This window comes from Dipteris shenzhenensis, chromosome 23, assembly GCF_047967505.1.
Source record: "Dipteris shenzhenensis isolate YYH24624 ecotype China chromosome 23, Dip_SZ_1.0, whole genome shotgun sequence".
NCBI lineage: Eukaryota > Viridiplantae > Streptophyta > Polypodiopsida > Gleicheniales > Dipteridaceae > Dipteris > Dipteris shenzhenensis.
Window position 1 is genome coordinate 49945706 of NC_141618.1, and position 17730 is coordinate 49963435.

Sequence of the window (17730 nt, forward strand, 5' to 3'; positions counted from 1 at the left end):
TAATTGTTTACCATTCTACATTAATGCTTAAGTTTGGGTGTCTCATTGAATGTTATGTCAATTGATCTTCACTCGATTTGGATTTCTTTTACGCTAATGAGTATGTCATTAAGAATGTCAATGACATATGAAAAAGTATGGAAACCCAAGAGGCCTATCTTATAACTATGACTACAACGGACTCAATGTTGGCTTGTGAATTTGAGGAGAGAGAAGGTTCAAGAAAAGAGTCCAGTGGGATAAAAAAGGCTTGCACTTGAAAATGGAAAAAGAAGAGGGTGTGGGGTTGCACCCAAAAATTGTATGATTGGACTTAATATGTGCCTTTAGAAGAAGGGGTATTGGATCTAGCAAGCTCCTTAAAATTGACAAGCAATAAAATGTAGATTTTTCAAAGAAGAAAGGAAGCTAGAATCCCATGAATCAAAGAGTGAAAGAACCTAGGTGGGATTTTTCAAAGAAAGAATCTAACATGAAAAGATTGGAGAGCTCGGAGGACTGAGGAGGTTGCTATCTGGCAAGAAATTTCTACTTGCAAGTGGAAAGACCACCTTGATTTTAATTGGATAGAAGGGCAAGGGGCGTCACGAATGACGCAAGCATGTGGGCATTCATACGCGTGTCCTCCGTTCATCAAACCCATGCTTCTTCACTCCCCACTACAAATACCCACTCCACCTCCCTCGCTTCTCCATGCGAATTCCTTGGCTCAATTGCTTTTCCTTATAATTTGCATCCTCCTCCTCTCATTTCGCTAATCGATATGGGTCCCATTCCTTCCGAAACTGACCTCCTCGTTGACGAGCATGGGAACAAGATCCAAGGCGCATTGTTCCCTTACCTCACAAAGACCGAAGCAAAAGTTCGAGAGCTCGTCAATAGCAAGCCAATGGGTATAAGATTACTTATTCCCACCCCAGTAATCTGACTGCCACCCTCGTCGTTCTTCGATCTCGTTGCTGCACGCATTCTTTGTTTAATACAGTTGATCTTGTTGCATGACCTGTTTCTCTCGCCTGTTCAAAAAGACTTCTGGGATAAATGCTGGGAAGAACATGTAACTCCGTGGGACGTTGGCGGTGTAACTCCGGTCATTGCCCACCTTGCGAAAGAAGGCTCACTTCCAGAAGGGCGGGCACTAGTTCCTGGGTGTGGTTCGGTAAGCAATAAACGGACGATCGATAGATTTTTGTTTGTCCATGACAAACGTATCTCGAGCTCGATTCAAATATGATTTTGCTGCGTACATTTTGCATTCAGTCTAATCTCTTCTTTCATGCGGCAGGGATATGATGTACTGGCCCTTGCAAGTCCAACACGACATGTTGTAGGCTTGGACATCTCCGAAAAGGCTCTTAAACGTGCCAACGAGGTTCGTAGAGCAGCAATTACATGTTCCTAAACATGATTTCACGAATGTCGTGCGAATTGCATATTTACTTGATAGCACGTTAATCTCGTAAGAACAGTCCAAGTCTCGCGGCATTAGCCAGTATCACAGTCCATGCATCGTTACGTGAATAGTGGCATGATGTCTAAGTGTTTAGCATGGTGTCGATCGTTACAGATGGCGGCTGCTTCCCCAAATGGCGAATGGGTGGAGTTTCTTAACGCCGACTTCTATACATGGGATCATGTTGAGGCATTTGACCTCATTTTCGATTATACGTAAGATTCCTCACCTTGGCTTGAGCTCAACGTATCTCTCCAGCTATAATAAAACAGTGACTGAATTGTACGTACTGGCCTCAGGTTTTTCTGTGCGATGGAACCGCCTATGAGGCCAGCATGGGGCAAGCGTATGGCGGAACTGCTTGCACCCGGCGGGGAGCTGCTTACGCTAATGTTTCCAGTATGTTTACTCCCTGTTCGCCTTTTGAAGCTATCTAAATTGAGTGTCACTGGATGCAAGTTTCCTGACGCGCTTCTTCTTTTGCAGCTGGACGATCACCAGGGAGGTCCTCCATACGCCGTGTCAAAAGAAGCGTGAGTGGATTCATGTCCTAGCTATTCCGAGTTCTCACGAGTTCCAAGTTCTGTATCACCCTTTGCCTCTGTAGTACTTTGCAGGCAGTTCGACACTGAAGCGATAAGTATGATAATTTGCAGGTATGAGGAGGTGCTGCATCCATTGGGCTTCAAAGCCTTCTACTGCAAGGATAATTACTTAGCGGTTGATTCGCGCAAGGTGGGTATCGTTAAAAGGCTTCGTGATTATTTTCCAGAAGCTTGACAGTTCGAGAAGAGTGACGGTTGGCTGATCATCTCGATGGGCTACAGGGACGGGAGATGGTGGGTCGCTGGAAGAGAGTGTGAACTCAAGTTATCATACGAAAGTGTTGTCATCACATCTCGCAGTCACCCAATAACTTGAGCTATTCTCGTAGAAACTTTTGGTTTTACTTTCTTAAATCCTTTGTTAGACCTAATGCTTTATAAGAAGCTCTCCACTAAGCCTTCATCGTTTAATGCCCATTCACTTTTCCACGAGAGTAGGAGTTTTTTCGTCTTCTTTTCATATTAAATGAAGAGCTAACTAAAAATTTTAATCAATCTTTGTGTAAATATTGCATCCTTACAATGAATAAAAACCACCTCAAAATATGACCACACCTTAGCACTAACCATGCTAAGAACACATCATAGCACTAAGTAATAATCTACTTTAAAAACTCTAATATTTTTTGTTGTTATCATTTATTTCAACAAATCAAAAACTAAAACGTTATAAACTAAAACAATAATAACAAGACAAACTCATATAAATTATTTTGGGGAATCCCTCATCAATAAGATATATGCGCAGACTTTTTCAAGAGTACTCTATAGCACGAGGTAATATTTACATGAGCAAAGGCACAAATTCACAAGGAACTTTTGACCAATCTCTATATAGTGGAGTGCTTCTAAACTAGGAAATACATGCACATTTGCTAGATAGAACTAGCCATTTTCTCCTCTTTGTCTAGAGAATTGTATTTGCTATATAGCTATCCAGTAAATGTGAGCCTTTATATGGAGAATCAAGTGGATTTTGCCTTTCTTATATAGCAAATTTAATTACCTATGTTGTGCTATCTAGTAAATGTGAGTTTGTATATGGAGAATAGATTGGATTTTAAGTTTGTTATATAGTGAATTGTATTTCCCATATAGTACAAGTATAGTGCTATGTAGGAAATGCGAGTTTTTATATGAATTTTTAGTTTGCTATGTAGGGAAGTGTATTTCCTATGTAGCCCAAGTATGTTCCTATCTAGGAAATGTGAGTTTGCATATGGAGAATGAATTAGGATCTATGATTCCTATATAGAAAATGAGGTTTTTATCAAGCACATTGGACATAATATATCTATCTATTACCTATTAACCATGCACAAAGGAAAAAAAACAACAACGACACTTGGCAACTTGGAGACAAGAGCATGCCACATATCCAAAATTTGAACCTTTTGACCTTTGAAATACTCTCTTTTATTTGATAATTCCGAATTGGAAGTGATGCTTGAAACTACCTTCATGGTTTTCGAATTTGAAGCAACGCATATATACCCCATGACTGCTTACAAAAATTGGCCTTTTAATAATTAATGAATTATTTAAAACTTTGCAAACAGTCTTTCATGAACACTCCCTATGCTCGGACATGTGTGCATGTAAGCAAGATAGACCAAACAACATGTAGATGCAGCACTTAGCTCAAATGTGACCTATACGAGTGACAGCTTCCTTTTCACTACTGTAGAGACCCAGCCTTTTGAAGGTATGAAGAATTCTTATCAAGGGGATCTAGACTTCTCCAATATATGGAACAAATTAGAAAATAACAATTGGAATCCTATGTTGGACTATTCATGCAATGATGGATACCTCTTTTATTAAAAGAAATTATGCATCACTCGACCCTTTAGACAAATTGTAATGGAGGAAATGCACCAACCACCATATATGGGACATAGGGGAGTGACTGCCACTTTACAAGTGATAGCAAGAGAATTCCATTGGCCTACTATAAGAAAAGATGTGGCTAAGTTTGTAGCCGAATGCATCACTTGTCAGAAGATCAAGAGTTACAAAGGCAAGACCCTAGGATTGCTTATGCCTTTCCTATTCCTACGCAACCTTGGGAACAAATATCTATGGATTTCATAACAGGTTTTCCTACTACAGCGAATCAAAATGATATGACTTGGACGATAATAGATCGCTTTAGTAAGCAAGCTTATTTCATCCCGTGCAAAAAGACTTTAACAGCTCAGCAAGCTGCACATTTATTCATCAAGCATAGCTTTGTTCATCATGGCTTGCCAAAGACTATAGTGTTTGATCGAGATTCAAAGTTTTGCAATAGTTTCTGGACTGCATTATTTCATAATCTAGGCACTAAGTTAGACTTCTCATTAGCTTTTCATCTAGAATCGAATGGACAAACTGAAGTTACAAACAGTGCTATTCTGGATATGATAAGAGCTTATGTAGGAAGTCAACCAAAGACTTGGGATAAATACATTCATCTCTTACAGTTTGCTTATAATAATACTCCTCATTCTGCAACTGGAAGAGCACCCTTTGAGATTATTTATGGAAAGGTTTTACCTATTCCTATCACACGATTGACCCATAGAGTGGAAGCAGCAGATACATTTACCCATGATTATTAAAAACATTCTCAAAGAAGTTCAAGAAGCGATTGCAATAGCTCAAGAGAAGTACACAAAACAAGCTAATAAGCAATGGAAACACATGCTTTTTAAAGAAGGCGATTATGTACTTCTTCGGATTGAGAAAGAAGATTGAAGAGTGTTGAGAAATGGCCAGTAATCAAGATGTCACCACGTTTTTATGGACCATTCAAGGTCATTCAAAAAATCAATGATCTAGCTTATAGGTCTGAATTACCTGATAATTGGAAAATACATAATGCTTTCCATATCAGCCTCTTAAAGCCCTTCAAAGGATCTTTACCTATTCATCCTATCTATGAAGAGGCCCCATTGATTGTTGATGAAGAAGAAATTCTAGAACCCGAATGCATTGTTGATCATCAATAGACCTTGACCCGAAAAGGAAATGTCTATACTAAATACTTGCTCAAATTGAGCTCAAATTTAAGAACCATCCAAGAGACGATGCTCAGTGGATGCTTGAGTGGTTCTTTCGAACTTTTCCAGACCTCCTTAGTTCCTATAACCAAACACGTAACTGAGGTCAGTTGCAATCCAAGCAAGAGGGATGTTACGGAAATTATATTTATGATATATCTTGCTTTGGACATTATTATTTTTAGTCGAGTGTGCTATGGCAAAGTACTCCATAGGAGCGCACCGGACGCAGCGGGGGTCCTAGAGGATACTTTGTGTGGTTAGTTGGGGATGCCTGACTAGCTTGTGTTTTGCCATGCTAGATGGTCGGTATTATGGGTGATTCCATGTTAATACTGATGTCGCTAGTGTTATTGGTGTTGTGCTTGATTATTGTGCTTTGAGCGCGGTTATGTTGGGATCGGTTGATTCGGTGATTCGTTCAATCGATTGTTAATAACTAATGTAATTGGTGACTTGAGTATAGGTGATGGAACTCATAGCGAGGATTGGAGTTAGTGCGAGGGTACCGATCGAGGTGTCGCACAGTGCATTATAAATGGCCATGGGCCAATTTTGTATTTGTTTTATTATTGCAAGTTTGAGCAATATATTTTGTTGAGGACATAATTCATTTTGGGACCTAAGATGGCTATGTAAAGCAAATCCCTCATTTTTGGATGAGAGGGATAATTTTGGCTCCTTGGTGCTTTTATGAAATATCATAAATACTCTAGATGAGGAAGCGTGAGCCACTCATCTAGGGGGGGGAGATTGTACCCATTCTGTTGTCGCTCTCATGGTGTGATTTTGTTCTCCTTCTCCAATTGATTAGGTGGTGAATTTTTGTGAAAAGATTACCTTTTTGGTTTCAATATAAAACTACCTTTGCAACTAAGTGGGGTGTGTATGTAGCCAAAGTGATGATATTTGGACTTACCAATGGGCTCGCCACATTTCAGCCAGTTAATGATGATCACTATCTTTAAGGAGTACCTAAGGGAATTTGTAGAAGTCTTCTTGGATGACATCTATGTGAATCCAGCATGGGATGATCATCTGAGATACCCAAAGCTAGTCCTTGAGAGGTGCAGGTTGTACCAAATATCCCTGAATCCTCTCAAGTGTCAAATTTTGGTCAAAACAACATGATTCTCGGTCATATAGTTTCCAAGAATGTCATCTCCATGAATTACAACAAGATGAAGCTCATTCTAGAGTTACCCCCCCCACGAATGCCAAGGGAGTGCAGCGGTTTACAAGCCATATGGGTTACTATCGAAGGTTCATACTATTTTACGCAGACATAGCCTGGCCATTGTACAAGCTGCTATTTGAGTGGATTGATGAATGTTAGGAATCCTTCGAATCCCTCAAGCTAGCTCTAGCCACAATGCCAATATTGCGGTCCTCAGACTAGAATCTAATATTCCACGTCCACATATATTCCTCAAACTTTGCCATCGGATGTGTGATAACCCAACCAGGTGAGTACAGCTTGGACTACTCAGTGTAGTTTGCCAGCTAGAAATTAAACAATGCCAACGTTAATTTGATGAAAGGATCACGTGCATTCAAGGCCTATTTGTAAAACCCCTTATTTGTATCATGAATAAAGCACACCCACTTTTCATTCTATGAATAGCCCCTTTATATGGTACCCTTCCATATACAAAAAATTATGTAAAGAGGGTAGTTTAAAAACTCATTTTGTTGAACCCACGTGCTAAGCTTACATATTTATGAGTGACCACTACTCTGAGTCTCTATCTAACACAATAAGACCATCCACAATACTACTCATTCTTTCAACTTGACAAATTGACCAAAAGTAAGTATTTCCTCATACTCATTAAATTTTGATGTATAATAATGGTCATACTTGGACTTGGGTTCCAACTTTACTAACAATAAAAAACAATGCACAAAACCATATAGTAAATAAATGGACTACAAATTTGAGGACTATAAAAATTATAAAGTAAGCTTTCAAAGACATTCTTATAGATTTTCTAGGACCTTGGACACTCGATATATTCACAATTTGTTTTAGCATATTGCCACACCTCCAGACACTCTCTGTGCCTTCCAATCCTATCATCATTGAAAATTTATCTAAGCCACTAGGTGCATAAGTTATTGAGGCAAGATGGGGACATTTGAGGCACATTTTCGGGGTGACAGATCATCCTTTCAAGAAATGCTATAGCCATATTGTATGCATGTAGAGATATTCTATATTGCTTTGAGAAAAATGCACAATGCATCTAGCATAGTTAATCATATGCACCTCCCCAATGACGAAAGAATATATGAGAATAAATACCGTCAAATTAGTTCTTAACTTAATATGAACATAAAGTTGAAGAAATATTCTCATTTAATTGAGTAACTATCAAGGATAACAAACCATTAGAATTTGTAGGATAAAGTATAGACTTCTGCTATCTAGAATAATCCATGTGCTACATGGTACAATCAATTTTGATAATGCCTAACAATAAGTCAAGGGGTTATAGTTTAGGACTTTACATGTAACGCATTTTTAATTAAAGAGGTAATACCTATGAATTTTAATCTATGAAAATATAAATCTTTGTAAAAAACTTCCCATCTATAATCAAGAGAGAATTTAGAACTCCTTTAGTGGATTAAGATATATGTAAGGCTTGCTCTATGTCTCTCTTTGTCTTTTCCTTGACCATGGCAAGACACCACAAAAAATGCACAAAAGTTAGCTACTTTAGTCTTTTGTGGAGTAGTTTATGTAAAAGAAAGGAAAATAGAGGGATCTAATCTAGGGGAGGTTGTTTTTGGGTGTTTGTACGTTTATGAAACGTTGAAGCAAACTAGCCTTTTATGTAGTGGTAGAGTCCAAGAAAAAGAATAGGTTGTTTTGGAGTGTTTGGATCTATATAAACTTTGGAAGGTTGGATGGTATGTAGGTTAATGAAATTTAGAAGAGGTAGAGGGAGCTCCCATACCCCCCTTATTCCAACTTCCGAGCGGGAGTGGTATTGAATGGGGCTAGTCCTCATAGCCTTGGATTTGTGGCCTCTTCCTCTGATATATTGTCTTCACAAAGATGGTCTAAGGGGTGCTTGAGGCACCCCCTAGATGTTCCTTAGGGTAGAAAGGGCAACGTGTCAGTGCTGCTGCCGTCCCATGGCTCACCTCTTCAAGAGAAACTAGAATGCTCACCACATTTCTCTTTGCGAACCTCCAATCTCTCTCTTTCCTCTCTCCAAACCTCCAATCTCTCCTTGAACTAGCATCCTCTTGCCATGTCACTAGCTTTGGTAAACTTCTCCCTAATATATATAGAGATAGAGATAGAGATAGAGGAGAGATGCTATGGTCATGGTGCTGTGAACCGGTTTTCGAACAAGGCATGGGAACAAGGATGCGAGGAGCAACTAGCTAGCTCTTGTGAGGCGCCACATGAGCGTGTGCAAGCTGGGTGAGAGCTGGGTGAGAGAAGGACAGGTGAGATGACGATATGTTCATGGTCATGGTCATGTGCTGGTGCAATGTGTCACCCTTAGAGCCTACCTCGGCCTCCCCGCCCTGCTCCCTCCTCTTTACCGCCTAAAAAACCTTCTTATACTAGATAGTTTATTATTATGCGACGAGGCTTCTCGTGCTTCCATGCAAATGCTCCTTCAATGCGGCTAACTTATATGTTTGTTGCATTACATCTTCAACGTCGACTTCAAATTGCTCCATAGCCAACGTAGTTCCCACTTAGCAACATCTTGGCTTATCTACATCTCCTGTGTCTCGGGCTGCTGCGTGCTGATTGACTCCCGAGCTTGCTGATTTATTAAGTCGCTCATGATCGGTTGTTTGCTGATTGCCTCCTCAGTTTGTTTGTCGCTCATCGGTTGCTTGCAAGAGCTCATCGGTCGATTGACTCAGCTTGGTGCGCTCATCACTTGATTGATTGACTCCTCAGCTTGGTGAGTTATCGAGTCGCTCATCAGTTGCGTGCTGATTGACTCCTGCGCTTGGTGCGTTATCGAGTCGCTCATCAGTTGCTTGCAATAGCTACAACGCAGTTCTTACGGCTGCAGAAATCGGCAGGATGGAGGAACAGTCGAGGTCCACAAGCGGCCCTCTTTTCGATGTCCCTCCCATCGACATCCGCACCGCCTTCAATATGGGCACTGGGCAAGTCTGGAACCCAGTGTCGGGCTTCATTTCTCCTCCGTCCAAGTCCGGCAATCGCAACAAGGAGGACCTCTACTCTATGTATGAGAAGATGAACAACGGCTACAGCGAATTGACCTTGAGAGATCTCGGTGCACAACCCGTTCCGCAGAACTCCAAACGCTCCAGCTCTGTGCGGGAGGATAATCATGCAATGTCTGCCAACCATTCGAGAAATGGATCAAGAGATGGAGAAGTTCCTCCACGATTGTCTGCTGCAAGGCGTTCCAATGGATCGAGACGTACCAATGCACCGAGACGTTTGAGTGCAGACGACGATCATGCAAGGTGGAAGAACCAAGGTCCCCAAAGAACTCCTCCCCGGACTCCTCCCAGAAGCCTCTCCGCAAATCCAGCGACCACAGCTGCAATGGCCGGCACCGTCCACCCACGAACTCCTCCAAGGAACACCTCCACCAGACATTCCTCTGTTGCCATGGCCGGCAGTGCAACCCCGCGAACGCCTCCCAGAACCCCCTCACGAAGACGTCCATCTGATCATTTCGCCCAGGTCGGCACTCCACCCCCACGAACCCCTCCCAGAAATCCCTCCAGGAGATCATTTGATCATGTCGCCCAGGCCGGCGCTCCACCCCCACGAACCCCTCCCAGAATTCCCTCCAGGAGATCATCTGATCATGTTGCCAAGCCCGGCAATCACCCCCCGCGCACTCCTCCCAGAATCCCTCCCCCAGCTGCTGCTGCCACGCCGTTGCAGGAGAAACCTCCCGGCTTGCCCCATAATTTTCATTGCTGCATGTGTGATTCCTTCGCGGTCTTCTTCACTAGTCGCTGCCTGGTAAAACATATGACTCCTGCCTCATCACGCGCTCGAGAAATGCTGCTGCACGCATCACCTATATTTATTTTGTCGCACAACATGGCCGGTCTCACTCGTATCAGCAATGTTTTTTTTACCAGGTTTGCAGAAGAACGTACTGCCGGCAGTGCGTTGCTAGAGGCATGTTGAGGACCGAGGCAGGGCGCCGATGCAAAGCTTGCTCGACTCGAAAAGCTCGGAGGTACGTCAATATGCCTTGTAAGGTGCTATTCCTCAAAGCGTCTTCGTCTGCAAGACTCATGAACGTATAAACTTTCTTCAGTCTGAACCTTGTAAGACGTTGTTTTCATAGCAGAGGCAGGCGATCATCGTCCAGGTATCCATCACTCAGCTGCTTCGGCAACGTCATGGTCGGACCAGCTAGGATTAAGGACGCCACAGGCCGTGGAGGATCTAGCAAAGATGGATCTATGGATTCCTTCGTCAAGCACCATCGAACTATGGCTCTGTCGAGGGCCTCCAGCGCAGAGAACCCAACGCAGCAACTGCAACAGAATTCCATGGAAGCGACGCCGCTAGTTGTGAATTGTAGTCAGATTGAGGCTACCAAACAGTCTAGCTGAAGCCTAATTTTAGCCATGCTTCTTGGAGATCAACATGTAAACAGCTGTTAGCTTGTTGAAGCTTACTAGTAGCTTCATGGGAAGCAGAAAAGACACGTCTAGGTATTGCTTCTCTTTCCTCGTTCTACCAACACTCGATCAGTTTTCTCAGTTGGTCAGATCTATCCTCCCTTTACGCCCCAACATTTTCTAACTTCTCCAGGTCTCTGTCTAATGAAACCCCTGCAAGATTGTCATCAGGAAATTCTTATTGCCCAAGGGTCACTCCCCGCCAGGCCCCCCAAAAAAACCACATCGCCTAATGTTGAAATCTGAGCTATGTGATCACAATTTGCTGTCATTCGAAACACTAAATAAATGTACATCAAGCTGACTACAATGCGTTCAATAATCTCCTTAACTGTGTAGCTTTCCCATGCAAGATACTAGAAGTTGCACAGCAGCCTCAAGTATGACAATACAGATACCTTGGAAAGTCATGGAATGAGATGCTCCGTACTAGAGTAAAATTGGATAGAAAAGTGGTAATAGCGTTAGAAGCCATTTGCTTGAAAGCACGCTTAGAACATTAAGAGGGACGGACGACTGCTCACAAAAAGGATACATCAAATATATGGAACTTAATTCTTTAAGACAAAAGACATTGAGCATCACTCCAACAAATCAACATAGAAACATTTACATAAAAGCTTTTCTGTTTTAAAATAGAAAAGTACATATAAGAGATTGATAGTGGGCTATCATATTAGCTTCTTTCAAATTTAAACTTCCCTCTAAAATGTTGACTATAGAAACTTATATTTGCATCTTGTTTTAGCATGGTATTTGATTCCAAAAGAAGTATTGACACGTTGCACTACAAGACATAGTCTGCTTTCATCATCGATAAGTCAATGTTCTTAGTGTCGGTATGGGTGTTGATATATACCGACATACAAAGAAATTTCTTTTTAAACAAGTGAAAAGTGTCAGAATGTCCATCGATGTATGCATCACAAAGAAATCATCGGTATCATCACGGTAAGTCAATGTTCTCAGTGTCTGTATGGGTGTTGATATATACCGACATTGCAGTGTCGGTATATACTTATGCTTTGACAAAAAATAAGTAAAAATTATGGGGCAGGATTGTGCAGCACCATCCTTCCCCACACTTTTTTTTTCATTAGAATCATGATAAAATATTACAAAAGAGGTCTACAAAATCATGTTACAATGTTATAAAAAAGATCTACAAAATGACAAAAGTGCCGAAGTTCAAAATGAAAAAGCTGCTGAAGTATTCCGCTACAAAATGGCAAAAGTGCCGAAATTCAAAATGACAAAATGTCCTATCCTACTACTATTATTGCTGCTACAGCTGCTACCACCACTACTACTACTACTATTTTGAACTCTCCTCATCCTCCACACCGTCCTCATTTGTTGTAGGCTCTCTGCGTAGGCTTAATCCCTCGCCGTCCTCCAGGCATATGGTCCTCTCCTCTTCTACTTTAGATCCAGTCTCTAAGTCTAGATCTCTAGATGGGTTGAAGTCTCTTCCCTAAGAATAAAACAAGTTAGAATAAGATAAGAGCGTCAATTGTAAGATAACAATGATACTCAAATGATAACAATGAGGATTTGGGTATACTCACATGACACTTTGCTACCTTTTACCAATCGATTCTATATCCTTCTTGCTCCTTCTCCTTAAACCAAGGCTTGGCTCCAATCTTGTATGCCCAATTGTACTTATCATCATCTAGAGTCCTAGCCATCATAGATTCCTGTGGATTCAAATTCAAGGAGTTAGATATGAATAAGTCTACCATCGCTCTCAAGGTACAAAGCAACTATGGTCTCCAGGCATCTTCTTGCTACCCTCTGCTAAGTCACGAATGCATCTGGATTCTCCTTGAAGTCCTTTGCTTTCTTTCAATCTTTCACGTCTGCCTACCCTGGCTTGTTCTTAGCTTTCTTAACAACTTCCCTTAGCTCATATCTACGAGACCATAGGAGCTCTCCCATGTGCATAAGCATGATACCTCGCTCAAACTCATTCATGAGAGGGTTGGGGAATATGGCACCTCGCTAAAACTCGTACACAGGAGGGTTGGGAAATTATTGCCATAGGGCATCTATGATTGCATCCTTGGCTCTTTGGTCCTACTAATTTTAATGTTTCAAGATATCCTTGGGGAAGTGCATGCTCATCAACCTCCTCATGTAGTTTATGAGCCTCCTCCCTTCATTATCCTCTGTAACTTCCCCAACACTATTCACGAGGTAGTAGAGGTCCTCGGGAAAAACACATTCTGAAGGATGCGTGATGGAGGGAGAAGTGGAGCCAAAGTGTAGAATGGGAGTAGTGGAGATAGAGCGAGGGGTGGAGCGAGTGCTTAAGGAGTGAGGGGTATGGGGGATGCTATGGACCATGAGAGGGGTGGTCAAGGGACCAGATTGAAACTGTCTCAGGAACAAGGGAGACCTAGAGTGCTGGGAGTGTGTAAACTCATCTACATCTCCCGTGCTACCAATATAGCCTCAACCCTTACTAGTCTTTTTGGACCCATGATAGTGATGCTTGGGTGATGATCCCTTGGAAGTAGCGTGAGGGGATGGCTATCTAGTAGGAAAAGCCATTGACAGTCATGATCTATCCCCGGGGGATGTAGGAGAGGGAATAGTGGAGGTCCTTCATGAGGAGGGAAGAGAAAAGAATCTTTGTGTCTCCATGTCACTCATGTTGTGATGAACTCATCAAGACTGACGAAGTCATGGGATCCTAAACAAAGGAGTCCCCCGAGGGGTAGTCCATTGAGGAGTCCACACGTGAGGATTCAACTGAGTAGAATCAAAGTCCTCTGGACAATAGAGTCCATGATCTCTCATCCTATGAGGAGTCCCATGATCATCGAGATTGCATCCTCCAGATGTGTGTGGTGATGATGACATGGCTCATTTAACGGGATTGGAAAAATAGAAACACAAACAATAAAACAAACACAAACACAAAACCGAATAAGAAGCCAAAAAAACAATAAATACCTACATTTTACTCTTTTAGGTTTTGAAAAGAGACCACCATCATATCTAAGGATGGATAAATGCAAAGAAAATTTACTATTTAAAACTCAAGTTCTATTCCAAAGCCGAATGTATTAGAGGGGTGGTTAGCCCCTAAAAAAGCCCCAAGTAATATATATCTAAGATTTATTTAAAAAATAGAGTAGTCGAATGTATTAGAGGGGTGATAAGCCCCTAAAACTATTTGGGTAATATTTCCACCTTAGAAGAAACATTTGGAATCTTTTACACAAAAAGGGGCCCTTTTTAAACAAATGAAAGAAAATATTTACTCATGAGTAAAGGCTTTTCTAAAATGAGCCCAAAAATCCATACCTCTCCAAACACAAATTTAAAAAACACCCCAAGCGATGACATGATTTAAGGAAGAAACTAAGTTCAATATAATCATGGATCTCAAATAGAAGGATAATCATGCTATTATTAAAAGTAACCATGATTGGCATATTTTAAAATAAACAAATTATTGAAGTGATAATTCATGAGTAACAACAAAATATCTTTCAATACAATTTTGAAATTGATCACTCCATCAATTTCTAGAGCATCCATATAATTGATTACATTAGTTGCATCCCTAAATGAAGTGGAAGAAGCATCTTTCTCTGCACTTTTTAAATGATAACAAGGTCTTCTTCCAGATGAAGACCATGGGCTTAGGTGTGTAATCCCTCTACATAACTAACATCATTGCTACCAATGTAAAAACATCATGTCGACGAAGATTCATTGCAAATGAACTAAACATTTGGTAAAGATTATCATGAGTATACCTAAGAAGGAGACAATTTACTTTGACTTTGTTGAATATGATGTTGAGCATCAAGTATAAGCTTCAACATGATGTTCAACATTGAGTAAAAGATTGATCTTGATGTCAAATACCAACAAGATACACATTAGGTAATAACTAAAAGAATTTTGGAAACTAATGTGAAGCCCTTAGACATGTCTTTAAATAAAAAAATATGGTGTGAAAGTACTTTAATTTAAACTTTGAGTAAAGATATCCTCAGTTTGGATGTTTTGCATAAAGCTCGAGGTCCAAAAGCCTTCCCTTTCCCTTGCACACCACTGGCATCCTTTTTTCTTACTGATGAGGAGACAATTTTAATCAATTGCTCTTGCATGTCTAGGATGAATATTTATATAGACAAGCAGAGTTTCTATAGCACGCTTGCTTTGATAGCGCCTCATCTGATCAAGAAGACTTTGAATCAAGACCGTATTACCTGAAAAATGGGAAAACCCCAAGTCCCATTTTTTTTTGCAGTAACAATTTTGGGGTCTAAAAAAGAGGAATTTTGAAACAAACATGCATGGCATGAATTTTTGAAAAACATGAATTTTTTAGAAACATGAATTTGTCGAAAGCATGAATTTTGAAACAAACATGCATGGCCTTAAGTTTGAAACAAAGTTAGTATAATCAATAGGTACAACATATCACCAATAAGTCAATGGAATATTTGGCTCCAAATCTTTTTTTAGTGTGTAAATTGCATTGTAGATATTGCCTACATGCTTGAAGATTTGGCTTCAAATCCTTTATCATTGCATTTATTTCAAATATTTAATACTAAAATTCATTTATATTTGCATGTTTTTTGTACATGTTCATTTTGGATATTATGTGGATGCTTTAAATGTGTTCTTTTTTGCAATAAAAAAGGAGAATGCTTTTTGCTTTAAATGCTTTTTTTAATGCTCTTTCTTGCCTCTCGCTTTACTTCATTCTCAACAATCCAAATTATTATAATAATTATATTTTCATCACCACATTTAATATTTCTAAAGAGCCACACCATTAAGCATCCATAAAATTATATAATACACATGGAATAAATTTACAGCATGAGTAAATGTCCCTCATGCTCCCAGACATTGAACATAATTAACAAAAACAACGATGGTTTTTGTTACAATAAATTTGGACTACTTTAAAATAATGTCAATTACATTCTTCACAATGGAGTCTATAGACTCTTGTGATGCTTGATCCTCTCAAGGCTATGATGCTTTAGAGTTAGAATGGCTCTCTATTTCCTCTACAGGCTATCACTCCTTCAGTAGGGACTCAATCTCTTCTTTCCCTCCAAGTTGGGATGCTTTTGGTGTAGATGCTTTGGGTGTAGACTGTATCTCCAACTCTAATAGAAGCCGCGATGCTTTGGAGACTCAATCACCTGCTACGTTGCTTTGGATGTAAACTGAATCTCACCTACTTCAATCACATGTTGTATCCCAATTGTAGCAATTAGATCTTGAATGGTATCAGCCATAAATTTCTATAGATCAGATCTTTGTATATGCTTCCACCGAGAGATGTGAGTTCCGTTCAAAAATTTCATTGAGGATGAACATGCAGTTGTAGCCCACTCTCCATCCACAAGTGTGCACATCCTTTTGCAACACTGCCAAGCATTTTTGAAATCTTTTTTGTCTACTAAGTTACCTTGGTGCTACTTGATTTTCCCAATAACAGATACTAGCTTATGTGTCGACCTACCCATCATAACATATAAAAGAAATGAGTGTGTGCATTGCATAAGATACCTAACATGGAAGTGATACATACTAAGAGAACACTTACATTAACATCGAGCCATGAAAGCTTGCAATTGAATTGACAAACCAAAATGCTTCTTCTTTAAGATCCCAAACCATCAACTCCAATGTGAGCTAAAAAATTAATTAAGAATAATTATTATTTGACACAATCTCATCAATGAAAGAGTAAACATAATTTTGGAATTTTACTTATGCCTCATAATATGCCATAAAGATGACTCACATGCCATACAAATGTAGAGGTTCCAACCAGGCACAAACATCATCTATGGTCTTTGTCTTATCTCACTAAGTATAGAAGAAAGAAGAGAATCCAGTATACATACACGATTTTGTGCTAATCTAGGAAGCTATGATACAACCATACTATACCCACAAATAAACAAAAATTAGTTCATTAGATTAATACTAAGGTATCAAGCTAAGAAAAAGTTTGTCAAACTTGAGGATGGCCATAACTACTTTGTCATTAACTGCTTTGTTAGGATTTGAGAGGATTGAAATCTCCTCTGTACCCAATGTCATGTACTGAGGTTGCTGTCGAATGGTAACCCTAACATTAAATGAGTGTCCAAATTCCTTCAGTGCAGCTACATTTGTAGAATTGATCTCTATAATAGCCAACATCCTGTCTTCATGCATCTTCAACTCATTTGTGCTTGCAACTGACTAAAAAGTGGCCAACTTACTGCTTCATCTAAATCAACTATCCAAAACTTGGAGAAATTATACTATTTCCTTAACTTCAAAACAATTTGGCATCACATCCTTTAATGATATGAATGTGTTTTAGTAAAGCATTAGAGTTATCACAATTCCTTGAAGCTTATAAACATTGTGCTATTTTCACTGCCACACTAATTTAAAACAAAACTTGATGCTAATTCTTTTGAGTAATAGGAAAAAATAGAAGTAACTAGATATGTAATTGAATTTTTCAAATGGGGTCATTTCTTACTTGTTCTCTTACTGCCATGTTGTCTTTTCCAATCTTCCAAAGGCCAAAGATAAATTCTCGTAATTCTGCTTGTAATATATCGACCCAAGAATCCAAGTTGTTGAGCCCTTAAGATTGCCTTCACATCACTCATTGAATCCATATTGCGCATTGATTGTAATATGTCAAGTTGTTCCACAGACAATTTCCTAAGTGGTGCTGGTATTCCCATTAGCTACTTCATTTGTTTTTGTTCATCATGCTTCAAAACATTTGATGGTTTCTTCTCCTTATATGAGGAAGAGTAACTTTCTTCCCAAAATATTTTGGGAGGAGGAATACAACTTTATAAGTTCTTAAAATGCTTGATAACACTCTCAAAGTATCCATACAAGGGATGACCTAGTATCACTGGAGACTTATCAAAGGGATCTACTATGATCATTGATCGAACATCTA

The 17730-nt window shown here is 39.9% G+C and overlaps 1 protein-coding gene across 1 annotated transcript; it reads left to right on the plus strand.

The window, feature by feature from the left end:
• Nucleotides 1–677: 677 nt before the first annotated feature.
• LOC147887493 (putative thiol methyltransferase 2) lies at nt 678–2457 on the plus strand. The gene is made up of 8 exons (XM_087394400.1): nt 678–893; nt 1029–1159; nt 1286–1372; nt 1568–1668; nt 1753–1852; nt 1940–1986; nt 2110–2188; nt 2281–2457. Exons 1-8 carry the CDS (start codon nt 764–766, stop codon nt 2314–2316), a joined length of 711 nt encoding a protein of 236 aa, XP_087250526.1. The 5' UTR covers nt 678–763; the 3' UTR covers nt 2317–2457.
• Nucleotides 2458–17730: the final 15273 nt, after the last annotated feature.